The 27,472-nt window shown below is 37.3% G+C and overlaps 1 protein-coding gene across 3 annotated transcripts in view; it reads right to left on the bottom strand.

Annotated features, from left to right (window-relative positions):
* The window catches only part of AGTPBP1 (ATP/GTP binding protein 1), a 166,277-nt gene that overhangs the window by 52,262 nt on the left and 86,543 nt on the right, over positions 1-27,472 (bottom strand). For all 3 annotated transcript variants that reach the window (XM_029920063.1, XM_029920062.1, XM_029920064.1), the window contains exons 14-17: positions 22,353-23,068; positions 10,360-10,443; positions 8,730-8,816; positions 8,497-8,645 (exon numbers count right to left, since the gene is read on the bottom strand). In XM_029920063.1, the coding sequence (XP_029775923.1) occupies positions 8,497-8,645; positions 8,730-8,816; positions 10,360-10,443; positions 22,353-23,068 (1,036 nt within the window). The remainder of the gene's footprint in view (positions 1-8,496; positions 8,646-8,729; positions 8,817-10,359; positions 10,444-22,352; positions 23,069-27,472) is intronic.

Here is a 27,472-nt window from a genome sequence, read left to right as displayed (position 1 = left end):
AGTAGGGAAATAAAATAATCAGAGGCACAAGAGAAATCATGAGACACCATTAACAGAACACTTCCTGAAACAACAGGCCCTGGACAATGAATAAGCCTCCTTTAATAGAGCAACACTAACAGGCACACAGAGCAAAACAAGCTTTTAAAACTGCCTGTGACAGAAAGCTAGCCAAAATGATGAAAGAAATATCCTCTAAAGAAATTCCATGAAGAAATCACAGAACTGTTCAAAACAGACACAAGCAACATAACTGAACAAGAATTTAGAACACCGTCATAAATTCATCGCTGGACTTGAAAAAAGCACGGAAATCATCAGATAAGCTATTGATACAAAGACTAGGGACCTTAAAAATAGATGTGATGAGTTTAAAAAAAGGCTATAAATGAGGTGTATAATAAAATGAAGGCGGCCACTGAATGGATTGAAGAGGCAGAGAGGAGACTATGTGAATTAGAAGACTCCGTTATAGGAAAAGAGGAAGCCGAGAAAAAGAGAGAGAAATTGATACAGGAGCAGGAAAGGAGAATTCGAGACCTGAGTGATATAATCAAACGGAAAAATACCCATATCATAAAAGTTCCTCAAGAAGAAGAAAGAGAAAAAGGTCCTGAAGCAGTGGTTGATCAAATTACAGCCGAGAACTTCCCAAATCTGGGGAAGGAGAAAGACATTGAAATTCAAGAGGTGCATAGAACTCCTCTAAGATGTAACTTGAATTGACCTTCAGCATGAAATTTAGTGAAACTGGCAAAATATAAAGACAGAGAATTCTGAAAGCAGATAGAGATAAAAGGTTCCTAATATACAAAGGGAAACCTATCAGAGTGGTTACAGACCTATCTACTGAAACTTGGCAGGCCAGAAAGGAATGGCAGGAAATCTTCAATGTGATGAACAGGAAAATATGCAACCAAGAATCCTCTACCCAGCAAGCCTGTCATTCAAAATAGAAGGAGAGATAAAATTTTTCCCTAATTAAACAAAAATTGAGAGAATTCATCACCACCAAACCAACCCTACAAGAAATTCTAAGAGGAACTCTATGAGGGAAATGTAGCAAAAAATATAAGGTGCCAGAGACATCACTTCAAACATGAACTCTACAGACAACAAAATGAATCTAAACCCACATTTTTCAATAATAACACTGAATGTAAATGGACTGAATGCTCCAACCAAGCGACACAGGATAGCAGTATGGATAAAAAAACAAAATCCATCTATTTGCTATCTACAAGAGACTCAATTTAGACCTGAAGACACCTTCAGATTGAAAGTAAGGGAATGAAGAAATATCTATCATGCGACTCGCAGTCAAAAGAAAGCCAGAGTAGCCATACTTATACTGGACAAACTGGACTTTAAAGTAAAGGCAGTAACAAAAGATGAAGAAGGACATTATATAATAATTACAGGGTCTCTACATCAGGAAGAGGTAACAATTATAAACACCTATGCGCCAAATTCAGGAGCACCCAAATACATAAACCAACCAACCACAAACAGAAACAATCTTATTGATAACAATGTGCTAATTTCAGGGGACTTTAATAACTTCACTGAGAGCAATGGATAGATCAACCAGACAGAAAATCACTAAAGAAACAATGGACCTGAATGGCACATTGGAACAGATGGAATTAATGTATAGATTTAGAACTCTGCATCCTGAAGCTAAGGAATTCACTTTCTTCTCAAGTGCATATGGCATATTCTCCAAGATAGATCACATACTGGGTCATAAAACAGCCCTCCATAAATACAAAAGAACTGAGATCATACCATGCACACTTTCAGATCACAATGCTATGAAACTTGAAATCAATCACAGGAAAATGTCTAGAAAACCTCCGAAAATGTGGAGGTTAAAAACCACCCTACTAAAGAATGATTGGGCCAATTAGACAGTTGGAGAAGAAATTTAAAAATATATGGAAACAAATGAAAACAAAAATACAACAATCCAAGATCCTGGGACACAGCAAAGGCAGTCCTAAGAGGAATGAATATTGCAAGCCAGGCCTATTTCAACAAACTAGAAAAAGCACAAATTCAAAATCTAACAGAGCACCCAAGGAAACCAGAGGGGAGAAGCAAGAACAACCCAAACCCAGTAAAAGAAGGCAAATAATAAAGATCAGGGCAGAAATAAACAATATAGAATCCAAAAAAAAACAACTGAACTGATCAATGAAACTGAGAGTTGGTTTTTTGAAAAAATAAAATTGATAAACCTCTAGCGGGGCTCCTCAGAAAGAAAAGAGAGAACATCCAAATAGACAAAATCATGAATGAAAATGGACCTATTACAACAGATCCCTCAGAAATACAAGGAATCATCAGAGACTACTATGAAAAATTATATGCCAACAAACTGGACAATCTAGAAGAAATGGAAAAATTCTTAAACACACATGCACTACCAAAATTCAAATGAGAAGAGAGAGAAAATCTGAACAGACCCATTGCCAGTGAAGAAATTAAATCAGTTATCAAAAATCTACCAACGAATAAAAGCCCAGGTCTGGATGGCTTCTCAGGGGAATTCTACCAGACATTTAAGGCAAAATTAACACCCATCCTTCTCAACCTATTCCAAAAAATTGAAATAGAAGAAAAACTTCCAAACTCATTCTACGAAGCCAGCATCACTTTAATACCCAAACCACACAGAGACCCAACAAAAAAAGAGAACTACAGGCCAATATCTTTAATGAGTACACATGCAAAAATACTCAACAAGATTCTATCAAATCAAATTCAACAACACATAAAAAGAATTATCCATCATGATCAAGTGGGATTCATTCCTGGGTTACAATGCTGGTTCAATATTTGCAAATCCATCAATGTGATACACCACATTAACAAAAGTAAAGATAAAACCATATGATCCTGTCGATAGATGCAGAAAAAGAATTTGACAAAATACAGCATCTTTTCTTAATAAAAACCATCTAGAAAGTCAGGATAGAAGGAACTTACTTAAACATTATAAAAGCAATTTAGGAAAAGCCCACAGCTAATACCATCCTCAATGGGGAAAAACTGAGAGCTTTCCCCGTGACATCAGGAACACAACAAGGATGTCCACTCTCACCACTGTTATTTAACATAGTGCTAGAAGTCCTAGCATCAGCAATCAGACAACAAAAAGAAATAAAAGGCATCAGAATTGGCAAATATGAAGTCAAACTTTCACTTTTCACAGGTGACATGATACTCTACATGGAACACCCAACCGACTCCACCAGAAGCCTTCTAGAACGGATCCATGAATTCAGCAAAGTCGCAGGGTACAAAATCAATGTACAGAAATCAGTTGCATTTTTATATACCAATAATGAAGCAGTGGAAAGAGAAATCAAGAATCTGATGCCATTCAGAATTGCATGAAAAACCATAAAATACCTAGGAATTAACCTACCAAAAGATGTAAAAGATCTGTATGATGAAAACTACAGAAAGCTTATGACAGAAATTGAAGACACAAAGAAATGGAAAAACATTCCATGCTCATAAATCGGAAGAATAAACATTATTAAAATGTCATTATTACACAAGCAATCTACACATTCAATTGCAATCCAAATCAAAATTTCACCAGCATTCTTCTCAAAGCTAGAACAAACTATCCTCAAATTCATATGGAACCACAAAAAACTCCGAATAGCCTAAGTAATACTGAAGAAGAAAACCACCAAAACAGAAGGTATCACAATCCCAGACTTTAGCCTCTACTACAAAGCTGTCATCATCAAGACAGTATGGTATTGGCACAAAAACAGACACATAGACCAATGGGATAGAACAGAGAGCCCAGAACTGAACCCACAAATGTATGGCCAATTAGTATTTGACAAAGCAGGAAAGAGTATCCAGTGGAAAAAAGACAGCCTCTTTAACAGGTGGTGCCAGGAGAGCTGGAGAGCAACATGCAGAAGAATGAAACTAGACCACTTTCATACACCATACACAAAAATAAACTCAAAATGGATGAAGGATCTGAATGTGAGACAGGAAACCATAAAAACCCTAGAGGAGAAAGCAGGAAATAGCCTCTTTGACCTCAATTTCAGCAATTTCCTACTTGACACATCCCCAAAGGCAAGGAAATCAAGAACAAAAATGAACTATTGGGACCTCAAGATAAAAAGCTTCTGCATTGCAAAGGAAACAATAAAAAAAAACTAATAGGCAACCAACGAAATGGGAAAAGATTGTGGCAAATGGCATATCAGATAATGGGCTAGTATCCAAAATCTACAAGGAACTCACCAAACTCTACACCCAAAAAAAGAATAATCCAGTGAAGAAATGGACAGAAGACATGAATTGACACTTCTCCAAAAAGGACATTCAGATGGCCAACAGGCACATGAAACGATGCTCAGCATCACACAGCATCAGGGAAATACAAATCAAAACCACACTGAGATACCACCTCAAACCAGTCAGAGTGGTTAAAATGAATAAATCAAGAGACTATAGATGCTGATGAGGATGTGGAGAAACGGGCAACCTCCTACACTGTTGGTGGGAATGTAAACTGGTACAGCTGCTCTGGAAAACAGTGTGGAGGTTCCTCAAAAAACTATCGATAGAACTCCCCTATGACCCAGCAATAGTACTGCTGGGGATCTACCCAAAGGATACAGAAGTGTTGATACATAGGAGCACATGTACCCCAATGCTCATAGCCGCACTTTCAACAATAGCCAAATCATGGAAAGAGCCTAAGGTCCATCACCTGATGAATGGATCAAGATGTGGCATATACACACAATGGAGTACTACATGGCAATGAGAAAGAATGAAATCTGGCCATTTGTAGGAAAGTGGATGGACCTCGAGGGTGTCATGCTAAGCGAAATAAGTCAGGCAGATAAGATATCATATGTTTTCACTTATAGGTCTAACAGGAGAAATCTAACATGGCACCATAGGAAGGGGAATGGGGTAAAAAGTTTGGGGGAGGGAGGTAAATCATGAGAGAATTTTGAATACTGAAAACAGGACAGAAGAGGGAGGAGGGAAGGGGGGTGATGGTCATGGAGGGGGGCACTTGTGAGGAAGAGCACTGCGTGTTATATTGAAACCAATGTGGCAATAAATTATTAAAATAAATAAATAAATATGGAGTTATGTGTATGTGGAAATCATATGCTGATGTATAATAAAAGGCTGGACAGACACAACTTTATAGTGGTCGTCTCTGGATGATGCACTGCCTGTTGATGGTTTTAATTTTCTTAACACCACTGTGTTACCCAAATTCCCTATAAAGTGAGTCTGGAAAGTGTGATAAACATACAAAAATACCCAAAGGGCAAGGGCTAAGGAGCAGAGGAAATGTTAAAATAAAGCAGCCATCTGTCCCATTGCTTTGATTTGGTTTCAGTTACAGAGTTTTATTTCTTTTAAACTTAAAAGGACACTAAAAGAAGAGATTATTTTATTTATCACATAGAAGTTTGATTTAAAAATAAATAGGGGCACCTGGGTGGCTCAGTGGGTTAAGTACTCAACTTCGGCTCAGGACATGATCTCACGGTCCGTGGGTTTGAGCTCCATGTCTGGCACTGTGCTAACCACTCAGATTCTGTGTCTCCCTCTCTCTCTGCCCCTCCCCTGCTTGTGCTCTGTCTTTCCTTCTCTCTCTCTCTCAAATGTAAAAAATAAACATTAAATTTTTTTAATTTAAAAAAATAGAGAAGCACTGCTCTACAATGTGTTTAATTTTAAAAATTAAAATATTTAATAAAGCTTAAAGTAGTAACAGTACTATTTTATAAAAGTGAACAACTAAATGTAGGTGTGAAGGTGTCCCCCGCCTGCTGCACTACAACTTGAAAATCATCCTGGCTATCATTTCAGGAACGAACAGGCTTCTGTACCTACATGCTCTTCGGGAGCACCCAAAACAGAAACACAGTTCCATTTAAGTAACTGTCATTTCCTCCTATAAAGTATTGTCAGCATTATACTTACTGACAAGTAATATAAGGAAAACATGAAATTCTTTCATTTTTGTACTACTATTCTGAATGAGTTTCAAATAAGGTAATTTTTTAAAATTATACGCAGGTTTTAAGGTCAAAATAGGCTAAAACTTTTTTTGTAAGGAATACAGCAGTCAATGATTACTAGTTAGGCTCCCAAATCACAAAACTAAAAAATGTGAAATAGATTTTATCAAAAATATTCACATCATTATTCATGCAAAATATAAGCACTGACTCCTCGGTCAAAATATATTTAAAATGCACTATTTAAAATTAGATTACTTAAAACATTTAAAAACTTTAAACAATTTTATAACTAGCCTAGATATTATGCTATGTAATCTTCCTGTGATTATTGCCTTAAACTAGTGAATATGATGAAAGCTTTTATCCCATACATGTGATCATCTAGAGTATAAAATTTCCTATTTCCCACATAAATAATGACAACAGAGAACAGATGCTTCAACTCTTGAAAGCTCTAATTCTCAGAAATGCCCCTTAAAAAGCATCATCATATTCATGCCTTTAACAACTTAAATACTTTTCCTGGTACACACACTAGAGTTTTTAAAAATTGTTTCATGAGAAAAACAGTAGAGAAAACCAATGAAACAAAAAGCCGATTCTTTGAAAAAGTCAATAAAACTAACAAACACTAACAGAACTAACAATTCTAGCAGGACTGACAAAGGAAAACAAAGAGAAAACACAAATTAGTAGCACCAGAAATGAAGCAGAGGTGTCACAACAGACCCTGCAGTCCTCAAAAGGACAGTAAGGGAATACTGTGACCAACTCTACACCTACATTTGACAATTCAATTCTTAAAAGACACAAACTACCACATACCAAAACTCACTCAAAAGGAAATAATCTGAACAGCCCTACAACTATTAAAGAAATTTAATTTGTAATTTAAAGACTATCAAAGGGGACATCTGGGTGGCTGAGTCGGTGGAGTGTCAGACTTCGGCTCAGATCATGATCTCATAGTTCATGGGTTTGAGCCCCACATTAGGCTGACTTTGGCTCAGGTCATGATCTCCTGGTTCGTGGGTTCGAGCCCTGTGTTGGGCTCTGTGCTGACAGCTAGCTGAGAGATGGAAGCCTGTTTGGATTCTGTATCTCCCTCTCTCTCTGACTCTCCCCTGCTTGCACTGTCTCCATCTCTCAAAAATAAATAAAAAACATTAAAAAAAATTTTTAAAGAATTAATATCAAATTTGGGGTGCCTGCATGGCTCAGTTGGTTAAACATTCAAATTTCAATTATGGCTCAAGTCATCATCTCCCAGTTTGCAAGATGGAGCCCTGCACCAGGCTCTGCACTAAGCACAGAACCTGCCTGGGATTCTTTCTTTCCTTCTCTCTCTGCCCTTCCCTCTACCTCCCCCAAAATAAATAAACTTAAAAAAAAAAAAAAGAAACACCAAATTGACACAGGATCTTCCAGAAAAGACAATAAAATGAGGGACCATTTCCTCATTTTATGAGGTCAGTATTACCATGATACCAAAACCAGATATAGTACCAAAAACAAAACAAAAAAACAACCAAAGCTGATATCCCTCCTGAACATATAAATACAAATTCCTTAACAAAACGTTAGCAATTATACACAATGACCAAGTGGGGTTTATTCCACAGATTTTAAAAATGCCAGTTCAATATTCAAAACTCAATCAGTGTAATAATACCATTTAACAGTTTACAGAAGATCACATGATCAAAGATAAAACATGACAAAGTTCAATGCCCACTCATGAGAAAAAAATCTCAGCAAAGTAGTAACAGAAAGAAACCTCCTCAACTATATCTTAAAATTTACAGAAAACGACTGCTAACATCATACTGAAAAGTGACCAATAAAGGAGTAGCACAGGGCTTCGTGGTAATGGAAGCATTATGTATCTGGACTGTGGTGACGATTTCAAGAATCTAAGAATGTAATAGAAGGACATGAAACTGTGCCCACACTGTACCAATGTCAAATCCTAACTCTGGGATGGTCTAGAGTTACTGAAGATGTACCCACTGGAGGAAATATAGGGAAGAGAACATGAAAACTTTCTAGAACTTCCATTATATATATATATATATATATATATATATATATATATTCACTTTCTATGAGACTATTCAAAAATAAAAATTTTTAAAGACTATTTTATATAATTTTCTTCTAGATGAAATGACAGTGAAAACTTCATTTTAAGCAGGATAAGTAATAAATCTTTAGCTGTTTTTAATTTGGATGAAACCAAAGATATTCTTTACATTTTAAAGGCCTTTTTACCACCAAAGCAATGCTCAGTTTATTTCAAATTTTGCATTAAAAAGTATCTGAATTGTGAGAACTAGAGTAAACAAAGAACAATGAACCTTTTTTAAACATGTTAATAATTGGGAAAAAAGAAAAGCTTTATGTCCTACAGTTACGATGCCTACATATCTTCTAAACTGGTGGGAAAAATATGTCTTACCATAATTAAATTGACTGTTGGATTTTTCACAGTTAATGATGTTAAACCTGTAAGCAACACCCGGTCGCATTCCACTGACTTCAAAGTAAAACCACTGATGATAATGATTGCTATTTATATCTGAGTTCAGAATAAGATCATATTCATTTCTGAAAACAGAAAATAAAGAAATCTGATTAAAATTAAGGAAATATCTGTGTACAAACAAAATTAGAAAATTTTAAATGACTTACTTCCTAATTTGAATTACTTTGCGCAGATTCCCAGATTCAAATTTGGAGTTAAACTTCAAAATATCTCCTTCTTCTGGAATAGTGTAACTAAATAAAAATTTTAAAGTATTATAAAACACACTGCATGTAAACAGGTAAACAAAAAATTTAAAACTACACTACAAATTAAAAATATACCCTATTGCCACCTCCCCCTCTTTATTTTTAAACCAAAGAATGTAACAAACACAAGCAAAACACAAACTCTGGTTAACATTTATAGATTAAAAACTGCAATTATAAGTAGAGACTGAATATTAATCAAATAAGAAATTTTGCCTCACAAAATAAATGTCATTCCTAAATACTATTAATCAAATAAAAAGACCAGACATATTTTTAAAAAGGCATATGACCTGTACTGACTAGCAGTAATTCTAAACTATGCAGTTCTCAAATTTGCAGAGCTAAAATAGATATAGATATTATCTTATTTAATAGTGCTAGGAAGGTAAAAGTACTGTCTTCACTTTACATATTCACCACTTTAATATTTACTGAATGCCTACTAGGTACCAAATTTGGTGTTAGTTGTATGTCTGTTTCTCTGATTAAACCCAAATTTTTGCTCTTCTGGAGCTTACATTCTAACAGAGGAAAACTCAGACTCTAAGATGTTCAATGACTTTTTCAAAGTCATTTCAATTAGAAATAGCAATTGAACTCAGGTTTCCTGAGTTCTGTTTTCACCACATCTGCCTGATCTGTCTGACACAGAATTATTAACATTGAAATACCTAAGATATTTTGTATAAGGTAGATTTGGTTTTCATTTTTTAAAATGTTATTTCAAATTGAGTCATTAGCTTTAACACAGCTTTTACCCTTATTCCTTTACCTTTAAAGATAATGATCTTTAAAAAGCGTTTTCTTTTCTCCAAAAAGATCAGTAAGGTCTAAAATATCCATCAAAATATTAGAATATTGAGAGAGGGGGAAACCCATTAAGGGCTAACTTCATTTCTCGTACAAGGAGGCAAATGACTAAATAATAATCACATTCATCATTTCTAATTTTCAGTTATTTACTTATATTTAAACTCTAAAATGTGATGATACCAGTGATAACCCTATATTGTGAATAACACTGATGCATCAAGCATCATAAACAAATGGTTTCAAAGATCAGGAAAGTAATATAAAGGACTGATGTACCCTGTAAGCAGTAAGGGGTGACAAAGAGTAGTGGGGACTATGGAGAAATGAGCAAGCACGTGTTCCTTTTTTTTTAAAAAGGGATGGTAATTTGTTGTCCTAAGGAAATGAAGGCTCAATATTGTAAGACAAAATTGCAGCATTTCATGTGACATTTCCACTCTCTCAAATGGAGGTAATTTCAGATTTTTTAAAACAGCATCAGTTTGTGACCTGTCCCTTAATGAACCCATTAAATCCATCTAAGAACAAACAAAAGCCTGTGATACATTCAATTTCATATGATTTATTATTACATTACCATTACATCCCTGCTAAAAGATGAAAACATAGTAAGGGCAAATGAGGTGGAAGTTAGCTATATTTTTTTATCTTTTAAAATGATACTGAAATTTTAGAGTACTAATAAAACTAAAGTCAACAACAACAGACTTACTTTGGATTATCTAAGTCGTATACCACTCGATCTATGATATCACTCTGATGTATTAGCCTCTCAATATCTTGGGCAATTTTTGTCCTGAAATCATAAGAGAGAAGCATGACCACCAAAACTCATTATTATATGCCAAGGCACAACTTTCTCCAAAATAAGTTCGGGATGAAAAAGTATAAAAGGATAAAGCTTATCTTAAAATAAAAATAATCACTCCTCTATGTATTTTGTACACATAAAAATTATCAATATGTCACAAGACAAATAACAGCATTATTAAAGCCCAAATTCTAGAAAATAGCCATGTAGAAGACAGCTACAAGTTCAATAGCTTAAAAATAAATCTTGAGGGGTGTCTGGGTGGCTCAGACGGTTAAGTGACTGACTCTTGATTTCAGCTCAGGTCATGATCTCACAGTTTCATGGGTTCGAGCCCCACATCAGGCACTGCACTGGCAGTACAGAGCCTGCTTGGGATTTTCTTTCTCTCTGCCCCTCTCCAACTCAAGCTCCGTCTCTCTCAAAATAAATAAACTTTATTTTTAAAAATCCTGAATGTCTATTTATGACTTTTGACATAGAAATTGTAACAAGCCACTCTCTAGCTGAAAAGGAAGTAAGTTTTCATACATAAAAACAGCATTATTAGAAGCAGTAAAGATCTCAAAAAGCTAGAACTTATATATGGAGATTATTAAAACCCACCATTGTTGAAATTCTGGCAAAATGCAACTGGCAACCAGCTTGCACATTCCTCAGAATCTGAGCTGTCTTCTGTGACTGGAGAGGAAATGTGGAGGAAATGTGCTTGTGTCAGGAGGCGGAGCATCATCTCCAGGATTCTCTAAGGCCTGATTGTCCCCTGAATCAGTCCAATGAAATGGTCACCAACTAAATGGGAAATTCCTAGAATCCCGCCACTATCCTAGAAAAGTGAGCCACAGACAGATCCCACAATCTCCTCTTTCCATAATTAAGCCAAGGAAGGCAACAATCACTAAAAGTGGCACCAAACTATAGCCACTAGGACAAATGTGGACCATACAGCCAGGTGCCTGGGACTGCAGACAGACGGGCCACAAAGCTCAGACTGGGAAGATGCCAATTGCTTTTAATAGTCACAGTATCACTTGCCACATTACCACTTCTTCTTCTTTTTTTTTTTTTAATTTATTTTGAGAGAGAGAGAGCTTGAGCATAGAGGGGACAGAGAAGAGGGAGACAGAGAGAATCTCAAGCAGGCTTGGCACCAGCAGCGCAGAGCCCGACGCCGGGCTCAAACTAATGAAACTGTGAGAATCATGGCCTGAGCCAAAATTGAGAGTCGGAAGCAACGGAGGCACCTAGGCACCCCTATCACTTATTCTTAAAGAGGAAGCTGATTATATGAACAGATTTAAATTTCAAGTTTGTCTGTTTCGGATTGGTAATGCAGATTAGAACTGTGGTTTATTGATTTATTGTTAGAACAGAGTGAAAAAATTTGCAAAAATGGTTATAATATAATCTTAAAAAGTACACTAAACACTGAAAGTCTCCTAGTCTCCTACACCAAGATACAACCAACAATATCAGTATCACATTGACTTCAGAATAAGCTAAGAACCTATTCTGCCAAAAACTTAGAAGTTATCAGAAAAACAGTAAAAGGTGTGACAGTTAAACACAGGGAAAAAAATTAAAGTACAACTCTAAACTTATTTTTAGGTTTATTCTACAAAAAATAACTCTTTACTGACAAGCAGTCTATCAAGAAAAAGACCCAGTATCAAAGGATTATGATATAAATCCCTGATTTGCATTCAATGTCATAACTTTCAAATGGCAAATTCTTTCTAAAAAAACATTTTTCAAAAGCTATTAACTGCAATAATAAACGAGTCCAAAATTTATATTATCCAGACCTTTGACAATAAAAGAGATAGCACTCAGATATATTCAGATATACCATACCAAAAAATGTGAGTATTAAAGTATGGGTGAATGACCAAATGAATCCTAATTATATCCATTTGTCAGAATACATCCATTAACAGGCTGATTCAACTGTCCTACGTCAGTGTTCCACAATATAAAACAGGGTCAGAACAGCACAGACAGCCATGAATCGGCCAGGTGAGCCGTGAGCTGTGGAAAAGTGCAGAGCACAGGCTCTGTCTGAAAACAAACTGACTGCTGCCAGGTAGGGGTAGGAAGCAGATATTACGGCCATCATACCAATTTTTCAAGAAACATCAGAAGCATAGATTTCTATAAAGAATCTCCCAAATTTTTAATATTGGCAGTCAGTAAAAACAAAACAAACAAATAAATAACAGTGTGCAAAGTGAAGCCAAAACCATGTTGAAGTTAATATGGCCTACGGGTCACTCGTACTCAACTTGTGACATTGTGATTTAGGGGACACAGTGGCCCATGTATATTAGACTAGATCTAAAATTAACACTGGAGGAAATTATCTGCCCTGCCAGGAGCCCTCATTAACAAAGGGGAAGCCAGTCATTCATACAGACACGGATCTGTGTAAAGCAGCACAATGTCCACAAAAAGAATGTCACTCCTTCCTCCCTTCACCTCACCTGTTAAAATACATGGCTCACCAGTCAAATCAAAGCAACAAATATTTTCCAGACACCCTTGGGACTATAATTCCAAATTAGTGACCTCCAATAGCTAGCAAAGACTTGGCCCCGAAAAAAATAAGTTAGGCAGTCTGTGCAGTGTCCAGTGCATTCAGTCCTGTAAATGCTCAAAAGTCTGCATGACGTGCTGCCACCAGCAAAACTTTCCTTTGTTGGTTAGGTTTCAGCCAGTACAAGGCAGTCTTACAAGAAACAATTTCATATCTCTCACTGCTATATCTACTGTAAGAATATTACAGTAGTGTGGTTTGTTACATAAGTATTCCCTGAGGATCCACAGAAGATAATCTTCTTTACAGAGAGCACGGTTTAAGCACATATACATGATTACCATACAGGAATGATTAAGAGGGTGGGCTCAAAACCTAGACCAGAGTTTGACTCTTGGCTCTCCCATTTACTAGCAGCATGACTTTGGATAAGTCACTAAAGAAGCCTAAGCTCCAGTAGAGTCTTCTGTGAAATAAGAGGAAGAAGAGTAATTTCCTCATAGAGGCATTATACCATGAAAAGGCACACTTTATATATACATATACACGACATATGAAGTGCTTATAACTTAGTTCTATGTCTGGTCTATAAAAAACACTTAATATCAAGTTATCTGCTGCTGTTGCTCCTCCTAAGATTTCTACTATTGTCTCCATTCAATAATTAGGTTTCCTCTGAGCCATGCTAAACTTAATATAAAGAAATCCAGGGTTCTGCGTTCCTTATTTTGTTTTCACCACAAGTCTTTCACCAATTTTTCAATTTTAAATTTATGAACAGGCAATCTATTGACATGTAGCAAAAATCATATGCTATATAAAAGTATAAAACGGAGACTCTCACTTCCACAAGCCATACCCTCTATCCATCCAGTTAACGACTTTTATTACTCTCTCTCCACAAGCATCTTACAGGTTTTCCATCAGTGCATAGAGATCATTTTGCATTTTAATCAATGCATAGAATTCATAGATAAGATACACCTTAATTTATCTAACTAGTCTGATTGGTGGGCACAATGCCATAACAAAAAACTGTGAACACCATTGCACAGATGTGCAAATTATGTGTGTGTCATATATATAAATTACAAATTCCCAGATGTGGGATTACTGTGTCAAAGGAAATAAGTACTGTTAATCTTGAGAGAACCATCAGGATGCCCTCCACAAGAGGTACTAGCAATTTGCAATCTCATTATTAATGTACAAGAGAGCTTGTTTCTCCACAGCCTCATCAGTAGAATGTGCTATCAAACTTCTAGATTTTAGGCAATTTGATATGTGGTAAATGATATCTCAGTATATTAATATGCATTTCTTTTGAGAGAAGGCAAACATATTTCTGTGATTGAGAGTTACTGTATTTCTTTGGCATGTTTTCCATTATATTTTGATAAAAGTATTTTTGTAAAATACCTTGAATGCTTTTCAAAACAAGGCAATATGGATTATATTTTACTATAAAATACAGCTAGACAACTTTTCTAAAACATACAGAAAAATGGAAAGTAAAATCAAACTGCTAAAAGTTATTACCTCTGAGGAATGAGACACAGTGACCTTTCTTCTTTCTACTTTTTCTCATGTTCTAATTGTATGGAATATGAAAACAGGAAAAGTGCACCCAAAAATGCTAAGCATATTTTAAATTATAAGAGATAAGTTTCATTTTAATTTGTAACCAACTTAAGCCAAAGATATGGATTCAAGTAATTATCAGTATGTGATTACAATAAAAAAAATTATTTTTTAAATTTTACCTCCAAGTTAGTTAGCATATATGCAATAATGATTCCAGGAGTAGAATCCAGTGACTCATCCCCTACATGTAACACCCAGTGCTAATCTCAGCAAGTGTCTTCCTTAATGCCATTGTCCATTTTGCCCATCCCCCCACCCACAATGCCTCCAGCAATCCTGTTTGTTCTCGGTATTTAAGTCTCTTATGTTTTCCTTCTCCCTGTTTTTATATTATTTTTGCTTCCCTTCCCTTATGTTCATTTGTTTTGTATCTTAAATTCCACCTATTAGTGAAGTCATAGATTCGCCTTTCCCTAATTTCTCTTACTGTAATACCCTCTAGTCTCATCCACGTTGTTGCAAATGGCAAGATTTCATTCATTTTGATAGGTGAGTAATACTCCACTGTGTGTGTGTGTGTGTGTGTGTGTGTGTGTGTGTGTGTGTGTGTGTATACATACATACCACCTCTCCTTTACCATTCATCTATCGATGAATATTTGGGCTCTTTCCATACTTTGGCTATTGTCGATAGTGCTGCTGTAAACACTGGGGTGCATGCGCTCCTTTGAACCAGCACACCTGTAGCCTTTGGATAAATACCTAGTAGTGCAATTGCTGGGTCATAGGGCAGTTCTATTTTTAATTTTTTGAGGAACCTCCATACTACTTTCCAGGGTGGCTGCACCAGTTTACATCCCCACCAGCAGTGTAAAAGGGTTCCTCTTTCTCTGCATCCTCACCAACAACTGTTGTTGCCTGAGTGTTAATGTTAGCCATTCTGACGGGTGTGAGGTGGTATCTCATTGTGATTTTTGATTTGTGTTTCCCTGATGCTGAGTGATGTGGAGCATTTTTTTCATGTGTCTGTTAGCCATCTGAATGTCTTCTTTGGAGAAGAGTCTATTCATGTCTTTTGCCCATTTCTTCACTGGATTATTTGTTTCTTGGGTGTTAAGTTTGTTAACTTCTTTATAGATTTTGGATCCTAATCCTTTATCTGATACATCATTTGCAAATATCATCTCCCATTCTGTTGGATGCCTTTTAGTTTTGCTGATTATCTCCTTCACTGTGAAGAAGCTTTTCATCTTGATGAGGTCCCAATAGTTCATTTTTGCTTTTGATCCTCTTACCTCTGGAGATGTGTTGAGTAAGAAGTGGCTGTGGCTGAGGTCAAAGAGGTTTCTGCCTGCTTTCTCCTCTAGGACTTTGATGGTTTCCTGTCTTGTATTTAGGTCTTTTATTGATTTTGAGTTTATTTTTGCATATGGGGTAAGAATATGGTCCGGGTTCAATCTTCTCCATTTTGCTGTCCAGTTTTCCCAACACCATTTGCTGAAGAGACTGTCTTTATTCCATTGGATATTCTTTCCTGCTTTGTCAAAGATTAGTTAGCCATACGTTTGTGGGTCCATTTCTGGGATTTTTATTCTGTTCCATTCTGTTTTTGTGCCAGCACCACACAGTCTTTATAATATGTCCTGAAGTCTGGAATTGTGATGCCTCCAGCTTTGGTTTTCTTCTTCAGGATTGCTTTGGCTATTTGGGGTCTCTTCTGGTTCCATACAAATTTTAGGACTGTTTGTTCTAGCTCTGTAAAGAATGCTGGTATTATTTTGATAGGGATTGTATTGAATATGTAGATTGCTTTGGGCAATATCAACATTTTAAAAGTATTTTTTCTTCCAATCCATGAGCATTGAATATTTTTCCTTTTTGTGTGTGTCTTATTCAATCTCTTTCACAAGCTTTCTATAGTTTTCAGTTTATAGATTTTTCACCTGTTTAGTTAGGTTTAGTGCAAGGTATTTTATGGGTTTTGGTGCAATTATAAATGGGATAAATTCCTTGATTTCTCTTTCTTCTGCTTCATTATTGGTGTATAGAAATGCAACCATTTACTGTACATTGATTTTATATCCTGTGATTTGCCAAATTTATGGATCAGTTCTAACAGTTTTTTTGGTAGAATCTTTTGGGTTTCCCATATAGAGTATCATGTCATCTGCAAAAACCAAAAGTTTGACTTTCTCCTTGCTAATTTGGTTGCCTTTTACTTCTTTGTGTTGTCTGATTGCTTAGGCCAGGGCTTCCAATACTATATTGAATAATAGTGGCAAGAGTGGACATCCCTGTCGTGTTCCTGACCTTAGGGGGAGAGCTCTCAGTTTTTCCTCATTGAGGATGATGTTAGCAGTGGGCCTTTCAATATGGCTTTTATGATCTTGAGGTATGATCTTTCTATCACTCCTTTCTTGAGGGTTTTTATCAAGAAAGGATGATGTATTTTGTTTAATCCTTTGTCTGCATCTATTGAGAGGTGGTTCTTGTCTTGTCTTTTATTACTGTGATGTATCACATTGATTGGTGGGTATTGAACCAGCCCTGCATACCAGGTATAAATCCCACCTGATCGTGGTGAATGATTCTAATGTATTGTTGGGTCCAGTTGGCTTGTAACTTGAGAATTTTTGCATCCATGTGCATCTGTCTGGTTTTGGAATCAAGGTAATGCTGGCCTCATGGAATGAGTTTGGAAGTTTTCCTTCCATTTTTACTTTTTGGAACAGCTTCAAAAGAACAGGTGTTAACTCTTCTCTAATGTTTCATAGAATTCCCCTGGAAAGTCAACTGGCCTTGGACTCTTGTTTGGGAGATTTTTGAATTTTTTTTTATGTTTTATTTATTATTGAGACGGAGAAAAACAGAGCATGAGTGGAAGAGGGGCAGAGAGAGAGAGAGGGAGACACAGAATCTGAAGCAGTCTCCAGGCTCTGAACTATCAGCACAGAGCCTGATGTGGGGCTCAAACCCACAAACTATGAGACTGTGACCTGAGCCGAAGTTGGCTGCTTAACCAACTGAGCCACCCAGGCACCCCTGGAAATTTTTGATTACAATTTGATTTCCTTACTGGTTATGGGTCTGTTCAAATTTCCTATTTCTTCCTGTTTCAATTTTGGTAGTTTATATGTTTCTATAAATTTGTCCATTTCTTCCAGATTTCCCAATTTATTGGCATATAATTGCTCATAACATTCATTTATTATTGTTTATATTTCTGTAGTGCTGGTTGTGATCTCTCCTCTTTCATTATTGATTTTATTTATTTGGGTCTTTTCCTTTTTCTTTTTGATCAAACTGGCTACAGGTTTATCAATTTTGTTAATTCTTTCGAAGAACAGGCTTCAGGTTTCACTGATCTGTTCTACTGGTTGTTTTGTTGGGTTTTTTGTTTGTTTGTTTTTGTTTCAATAGCATTGATTTCTGCTCTAATCTTTATTATTTCCCATCTTCTGCTGGTTTGGTTTATTTGATGTTCTTTTTCCAGCTCTTTAAGGTGTAAGGTTAGGTTTTGTATCTGAGACCGTTCTTCCTTTTTTAGAAGGGCCTGGATCCCAATATGTGATCTATTCTGGAGAATGCTCTGTGAGCACTCGAGAAGAAAGTGCATTCTAATGCTTTAGGATGAAATGTTCTAAATATATCTGTCAAGTCCATCCGGTCCAGTGTGTCATGCTAGGCCATTGTTTCCTTGTTTATTTTCTGCTTAGATAATCTATCCATTGCTTTAAGTAGGATGTCGTTGTCCCCTACTATTACAGGATTATTGGCAGCGAGTCTTTATTAATGTACATATGTTTGTTATTAACTGATTTATATATTTGGGTGTTTCACGTTGGGGGCATACATTTTTACAATTGTTAGATCTTCTTGGTGGATAGACTTCTTAATTATAATACCCTTCATCAACTCTGGCTACAGTCTTTATTTTAAAATCTAGATTGTCTGATATAAGTTTGACTACTCCAGCTTTCTTTTAGTGACCACTAGCCTGATAGATGATTTTCCATCTCCTTATTTTCAATCTGAAGGTGACTTTAGGTCTAAAATTGGCCTCTTGTTAATAGAATATAGATGAATCTTGTTTTCTTATCCATTCTGTTACCTATGTCTTTTGATTAGAGCATTTAGTCCAGTGACATCTACAGTGAGTACTGAAAGATATGAATTTATTACCAGTGTTTTGCCTGTAGAGTCAGAGTTTCTGGTAATGTTCCCTGGTCCTTCCTAGTCTTTGCTGCTTTTGGCCTTTCTTGTTTTGTTTCATCTTTTCTTCCCTCAGAGAGTCCCACTGAAAATTTTTTCTGGGCTAGTTTAGTGATCATGAACTCCTTTAGTTTTTGTTTGTCTGGGAAACTCTTTTCTCTCTCCTTCTATTTTGAATGACAGCTTTGCTGAATAAAGTACTCTCAGGTGCATATTTTTCTGATTAAGCACATTGAATATATCCCGCCATTCATTTTTGGCCTGCCAAGTTTCTGTGGATGGATCTGCTGCAAACCTGATCTGGCTTCCCTTTTAGGTTAAGGACTTTTCTTCCCTTGCGGCTTTCATAATTCTTTTTGTTGTCTTTGTATTTTGTGAATTTGAGTATGATAGCCTTGTGGATGGTCATTTTCATTGAATCTAATGGGAGTTCTCTGTGCTTCCTGGATTTTGATATCTGTGTCTTTTCCCACGTTAGGAAAGTTCTCTGCTTTGATTTGCTCATGTAAACCTTCTACCCCTTTTCTCTCTCTCCATCTTCTGGGACTCCTATGATTCAGATGTTATTCCTTCTTTTTTTTTTTTTTTAATGTTTTTATTTATTTTTCAGAGAGAGAGACAGACAGACAGTGTGAGCAGGGGAGGGTCAGAGAAAGGGAGATACAGAATCTGACGACAGGTTCCAGGCTCTGAGCTAGCTGTCAGCACAGAGCCTGATGCAGGGCTCAAACCCACGAACCGTGAGATCATGACCTGAGCCAAAATGGGATGCTTAACTGACTGAGCTACCCAGGCACCCCAGATGTTATTCCTTTTTAACGAATCACTGAGTCCTCTAATCCTTGTATTATGCTCTTTCACCTTAGTTTCCTTCTTTTTTCTGCTTCATTATTCTCCATAATTTTGTATTTTATATCACTGATTTACTGCTCTATTTCATCCATTCTTGCCACGGTGGCATCTATTCAAGATTGCATCTCAACTACAGCATTTTTAATTTTGTCCTGACTAGATTTTACTTCATCTCCACAGAAAGGGACTCTATGCTTTTTTCAACCCCAGCTACTATTTTACTATCATGAGTCTAAATTCTAGTTCAGACATCTCACTTATATCTGTGTTGATTACGTCCCTAGTTGTCATTTCTTCCTGTTCTCTCTTTTGGGGCAAATTCCTTCTCTTGATCATTTTGGAGGAAACGGAAGAATTTTTAAAAATTAAAAAATTAAAAACAACACAATCATACAAAGGAAGCTAGATGCTAGGTGTGTCTTTATTTGTTGAAAGAAGCTTGATAGAGAAAAAAGGGAAAGAAAAGAGAAAAAAGAAGGAAAAACATGTTAAAAATTTTTTTTAATGTGTAAAATAGAATAAGATAAAATGAAGTAAAATGGAATAAAAATTTTACAAAAATCACAGTAAAATTTTTTAAATGTTTTTATAAAAACAAAATAAAAATAAAATTTTTCTTTCTGTATCTAAGAATAAGAAAAGAAAAAGAGGAAAGAAAATTAATAGATGGACCAGCAAACAGAATGAAATCAGAATGATAATACAGTCAGTTTCCCCTACAGTCAAACTATGAAGTACTTTATATTCTGTACACTAGGCAGGGGGACAGACTTGTGGTTGTCCTCTGGGACTTGACTGACGCAGTTGGGAAGGGCTTTGTAATGGCTCCATTCTCCACCAGACGATACTGCTTAACTTACTGGGGTGGATCGATGTGGCGTGCATGTGTGGGTACGCACAATGAGGTGAAAATAGCATCCCCAGTTTCCCAGTCTCTAGCACAAAGTTTCCCAGTCTCTCACCGGCCAGCCACCAGATACCACTCCTTTTTCCCCAGCTTTCATCCACAACCCTCTTCTACACTGTCCATGACCAAGCCTTCAACCTGCCAGGCAGCACCTCTCTCCCAAATTTTATCTCAGATGGGGGTGTGTTTCCAAACCCCTCCCTTCTGAGAGCCCTGTGGCTTTGACCTACTCAGACCCTCTAGGGGAGGGTTTCACAAGCAATGGCTCCCCCTCTCCTTACCCCTCCCCCACTCATGTTCGTGATCTCTAAAAAATAAGCATTAAAAAAAAAAAGTCATGGCCCTTACACACATGAGCACACATACAAGCACATGCATATATATATACATATACATCCAAAACAAAGGTTTATGAAATAATACTTTGCTGTACTACATGTGACACAGTTATTTTTTCTTTTAATATTGGGTATTAATGGGTGTCAATCCACAGTTTGGAACTGGAATCTAAAGAAATTAAATTACTTTGCTCAGACATACACACACCAAGTCTGGAATCCAAACATTCGTAATTGCTTTTCAGAGTACCCCATCCTGCTAGGCCACACCACACTGACTCATCACTCTTATCAAGACAGATCCACTGGTTCAAGTATGACTGCCACACGCACGTGTTCTTCCAATCTTAATGACACTTCACGGGACAAATGCAGCTCCCCCACATTCCTGTGGGCATCTCCCCCACATTCCTGTGGGCATCTCTCCCACAGTTCCTGTGGGCATCTCCTAAGAAGAAACTGAGAAGGCCAACAGGAGCAAGCCAAATTTTGTCCCCATCATTGCAAGTGTTCTCAGGGCTGCAGCTCTGAAGGGTGCAGTGTGTGATGCACCCAGCGGATGCCAGGGCACACGTCCACTCTCACACATCATTGCAGCAAAGTGAGTCCCTGTTCTGATGCTATGCTGAATGTAATTTCATATCTGTGAGCCAAGGAGCCAACCAGTGCATTAAACATATACTAACTTGCTATGTAAAAATAATTAATTTATACTACACACTAAATGTAAAAGAAATTAATAAGATACAGTTGTTCCTTTAAAAAACCCTCTAGTCCAAGGAAAATCAAATGCCCACAGCAGTGTCTTCCTTTATCATTACATACTATGCTCGTAATAAGCGCATATACGTTTTAGGTACTAGTAAACCATCCTCACAGAACCCTAGCCGTAATAACTGAAAACAGTCAGGTTGTACCACAAATATATTTATATGCCAAATATTACTGGTTGGCAATAATTAATGCTATTTGTAAATTCTAAAATTAATTGGCAAGATATAAGAACTACAGTTACTGTTTTTATGAATCCCAGATTTTCAACCTGATTATTTCTAATTTCAATTTTTATAACAGGATAATAATGTCCACATCTCTTTTTAAATCATGTATCTAAATCAAGTTCAAATTAAAATCAAATTACTAATTTAATATATATTATTTTTATTGAAAGATTAGAAAATAATCTATACTTCCATATTCCATCTAAATAAAAAAATTTCTAAATTTCTAAATTGTCCAATGGTCAAGTTTATTATGCTGGCTTCATCTGAATAACTAATGAGCTTAGAAAACAAAGTAACTCATAAGGACAATTTTAAAACAGTGCAAAATTTCCAAAGCAGGATAAAAAATTACAATAACTAATTCAGAGTACATTTCTTCCTAAATACCCAAAGCAGTTTTGTAAGTACATCTTACATTCTGACAAATGGTCCTGTTTAAAAGAAAGAAAAAATCTGAAACTCACCTCTGTACACCATAAGGTCTTTCTAAGATAGGTTCTTTGAATGGAGGTGGAATGTGACCAAAATAATCAGGATAAGCCACCTCTGAATACTCTGGGACTGACTTTGTATTTTTCACAATCTCAATATAGAGATCTGAGTCGTGGAGTGTGGGTCCATCTGAGACTTCCACTGATGCTTGCTCCACTGATGAAGTAGACTCCGTATCTTCATCATCCTCAGTTTCAACTCCAGTACAACAGAGCTTCCCTAGCTGCACTGTTCTTCCCTCAAACAGAACATTTCCACAAGCAGCCATGTGTGGACAAGCTTTAGTGCACGTGAGGACGGAGAGAGGGAGACCGTAGTCCTTCTTCCCTCCGGCGGTAAAACCCGGGGCTGTCTGAGAAGGAAGGTTCTGCAGTGTAATTCGGTCCAGTGCCTTCACAATATCATGGTTTAAGCCCTGGGCGCAAGACCCAGTTCTATTTTGATCACCCGGCTGATGTTGTGATGTTCTCCCGTTATCTTTCACATCTTCTTTTGCCAGATCCATACAGGCAGATTTCTTATCACCTTCATCTCCTTTAGGAGACACATTTGCCTTCCTTACGACTCCTTTTCTTAAACTGCCTGAATTCCCAGAAGCTTCCTCTCCCGCTGTAGGAACAACAATAGGGCCACGTACCTTCCCCTCAAATACAAAAGGCTTTGGTTCTTTGGAGATTAAATCATAGTCCTTTGAAAATAAAAAAATATATAGTCTTTTAGCTGTAAATATTAAAATGTATTCACAAAATTAAGACTATATTCATTGTATATGCTGCTTCAGAATCTAACATTTGAAAATTATAAAGATGGGTAAAATAGAGTATGTTTAAATTCTACTAATAAAAGACAAAATACTTAGCCACAACAAACTTCACCACACTTATTTTAATTTTCCACTATAAAAATAATCTCTATATATAAAAGGAATATGGGAAATTTTACGAAAGTAGAAAGAGATGGAAAGCATCCAGACTCCTATTAAAGGAAGCACAACACGGGCGCCTGGGTGGCTCAGTTAGTTAAGTGTCTGACTTTGCCTCAGGTTATGATCTCTCAGTCCGGAATTTAAGCCCCACATCAGGCTCTGTGCTGACAGCTCAGAGCCTGGAGCTGCTTAGGATTCTGTGTCATCCCTCTCTCTCCTCTCTTTCTCTCTCTCTAAGATAAATTTTTTTTTAATTTTTTAAAAAGGAAACACATCACCTGAACTGTTACTTCAACAACTAGAGTGTCTGCTTTGTACCACAAGGTACAAAGGTACTTAAGGTCCATTAGCTTAAAAATAAAAACAAAAACAAACCCTCTTCCCTCTTGCCACGTACATTCTTTGATGGCAGGAAAGGTGAGGACTGTCAACACAAGTCATAAACATGACATAAATATATAATATGGAATGTTAGCAAGCTAACGTGTCACAGCAAGAAGACGGGAGTCTTCTCCTCAGTGGATGGGGAGTGCCAGACGGAGGAAAAGTGGGCTGCAATTTTACTTGCCATGGACTAGGGAAGCCTCATTAAGAAGATGATATATAAGCAAAGGCAGAAAGGACTGCAATCCAGAGAAGAAGGAGGCCTGGTGTCTGAAGAGAAGAGCAAGGAGGTTAGGATGGCTGGGACAGAAAGAGCAAGACAGATTCCAAGATGTAAAAGAGGACCAGATGTACGTTCGCCAGGCTGCTGGTTTTTACTGTGAATGACACTGGGAGCCAGTGGAGGGTTTAGGGAAGAGGAGTGCCATGACACGTGACTTATCCTGAGAAAACAAAACAAAGCAAAATAGAACCTGTAAGCACAGAGTGTCTTAACTACCTGTAGTACAGGGTTTCTTTTTTAAATTTTTTTTGTTTCTTTTATTTATTTTTGAGAGAGAGAGACAGCAGGAGCAGGGGAGGGTCAGAGAGAGTGGGAGACACAGAATCTGAAGCAGGCTCCAGGCTCTGAGCTAGCTGTCAGCACATGGCCCAACACAGGGCTCGAACCCACGAACCGTGAGATCATGACCTGAGCTGAAGCTGGACACTTAACCGACTGAGCCACCCAGGTGCCCCAGTACAGAGTTTCTTAATCACAGGGGTAAGATATTTGATCTGAATAATTCTTCTCTGTTTGGTTTTGGTTCTGTGTTTCAGGGCTGGGGCTAGCAAGATAAGGGGGCACTGCCTTGTACGTGGTAAGATGTCCGGCAGCAACCCTGGACTCCCCCCTCTGCACACACTAGATGCCAGGAGTATCCTCACCCATTTGTGATCACCTAAAATGTGTCCAGACATCGTCAAATATCCCCTGGTGTAGTGCACACGCGGGCGCTCAGAAGCAAGAACACGAGGGCAAGGGAATGAGGAAAAGAAGAGAGAGTCAAAGGATGGGGACAGGAGGAACCACATGAGCGGTGCCCATATTGCCGCTTTATTTCTCACATGCAAATAGTTTTATACAAACAGCCACAGCTATGAGAAGGTTTTTTCTAGACAAAACTTCTTCTGTTTTCACGGTTATTGTTGTGCCATATTCCTGGGAACTTTACACCCTCTTCTTATTGTTATTATAAGAGTGCCACAATGAGAGGGAATGACATATGGCCCTTCGTAGGAAAGTGGATGGACCTTGAGGGTGTCATGCTGAGTGAAGTAAGCCAGGCAGAGAAGGACAGAAACCATATGTTTGCACTCATAGGTCTCGCAGGAAAACAAGAGAGACCTAATGGAGAACCAGGGGGAGCGGAGGAGGGAGAGAGCGTTGGGGAGAGAGAGGGATGCAAAACTTGAGAGACTATTGAAAGCTGAGAATGAACTGAGGGTTGAGGGGGAAGGAGGAGGGGGGAAAAGAGGTGGTGGTGATGGTGGAGGGCACTGAAGGGGAAGAGCACTGGGTGTTGTATGGAAAACAATTTGACAATAAAATATTATGAAAAAAAAAAAGAGTGCCAAAGCGTGAAGGACATTGCACAAGAACATTTCAACTCAAGAAGCTTGAAGGACATTAGTGCAATAACATCTTAACTCAAGTGAATTAACCTCTGAGGACCTGGATCAGCCGCAAGGGCTCTAAGGGCACGAGAGCTTTGCTTGATCACACTCTCCATACTGGCTCCTCGCTGCTGCTTCCCACACCCTGGAGACAAAATCATCCCAGTTGAGAACCACTGCTCTAGTTAGTGCCCTTCTGAGAACAGACTAAGGAAGGGAGAGCAGGAGCAGAGGACAAATTAAGGGTCTGGGCAAGTTGGTAAGAGGGGGGTGGATTCTAAAAGCACTGTGAAGCAGACCTGACATAATCCTGTAAAAGACCAGATATGGGAGAAAAGAGACAGAGAGGTACCATACACAGTGCCCAAGTATTTGCCTGAATAAGTGAAAAGCATCAGGAGTTTAGCTCTGAGATATTAAGGATGCGCTATTCACATATAGTCAAGGATGTAACGTAGGCAGCTGGACACATATGAGTCTAGAATTCAGAAGAAATGTCCATCCAGAAGATTTAAATCTGGCAGTCATTAGCATACAAATATCATTCCAAGCCAGGAGACTGGAAATCTTCAATGGAAAGAACTAGAGAAGAGAAGAAGATAAAGACTGAACGTTGGGTCACTATAATCTACAGAGGCTGAGGAGATGAAAATAAACTTTAGAGGAGATGGAGAAGGAAAAGCCAGTCTGGAAAGACAAACACCAGGAAAGAAAAGCATCCTAGAAGCCTTTTTTTCAACAAAAAAGGATGCTGCTGACAAGGAGCCTTTTCTCTTTTTATACTTACAAAAACAGGGATGTGTTTTCCAGACTATATATCTTATACAGACTCTACCAAAGAAATACACCACAACTGACTTAACCTTTATTCTACGGCTGGGCATTAAATCTTTTATTCAACAAAGGATTTCAACAAACACATAAACAAAGTATATATTTAAGTCATTTCCAAAATTTTGCTCTTATAAAGAAGTCTGTAAAGAACATCTTTTTGCATAAGATTTTGTTTAGGATAATTTCCTAAGCACTGAAATGGAATTACACAGTCACATACTATAATCCATTTTAATGTTTAATATAAATTGTCCAAATATTCTCCAAAAATACTTATCTTAATGAACATTCCCAGTAACTGAATATGACACTATCTATTTCAACTGCTTTCTTTCTTGCCAACATCAGGTACTACAGTTTTTTGGGGGTTTTTTAATGTTTTTTTATTTATTTTTGAGAGAGAGAGGGAGAGACAGCATGAGCAGGAAACGGTCAGAGAGAGGAGACACAGAATCTGAAGACAGGCTCCAGGCTCTGAGCTAGCTGTCAGCACAGAGCCTGATGCAGGGCTTGAACCCACTAACCGTGAGATCATTACCTGACCTGAGCCGAAGCTGGACGCTCAACTGACTGAGCCACCCAGGTGCCCCAAGATACTATAGTTTTAAAACACTTTTCCAAAAGAGGCAGGTAAGAAATATTGTCTAATATTAATTTAATTTGAATTTCCCTATGAGAAAAGCAAAAAACTTCCTATACATCTGTTAACAGTTTAATTCTTCATAAGCAATTTATTTGTTCTTGAAATATAGGGGTTTTCTTATATTGCATAAATTCCTACATAATACACACACACGTGTACACACACATGTGCACACACACACACACTAATCCTCTAACCCACTTTTACAAATACTTTTCTGAATATGCAATTCATCTTTTAACTTCTTTATACACATTATGTAGTAAAAATTAAATATCTTTTCTTTTGTGATTCATTCTTTAAATACCCACTGCACACACACCAGGACGGTTCACTCTCAGCCCCTGTGCCAGTCTAATCCAAGGAGACAGTGGAGGCACAACGGAGGTAGTAGAGGTAGGTGGCGTTCCTTTAAAAGTGTTGAAAGGAAGTAAACTTGCATTTAAAAACTCTATTGATTTACATAACATAGACTAACATGCAAACCATAGTGCTGCATTAAGTGGCATTTTGTACTGAGATGCCATTTTGATCCAGGAAGTAACTTCCTATCAAACTCAGGATACAGCACTTGGAGTTTTCCCATAAACAAACAGGGGTTTAATATGAAAGCTGCTTTTCTTAAAAATAACATTCCATGAATTTAAAAT

The sequence above is a fragment of the Suricata suricatta genome, chromosome 13 (genome assembly GCF_006229205.1).
Source record: "Suricata suricatta isolate VVHF042 chromosome 13, meerkat_22Aug2017_6uvM2_HiC, whole genome shotgun sequence".
Lineage (NCBI taxonomy): Eukaryota > Metazoa > Chordata > Mammalia > Carnivora > Herpestidae > Suricata > Suricata suricatta.
This window is presented reverse-complemented; position numbering and strand designations above follow the sequence as displayed.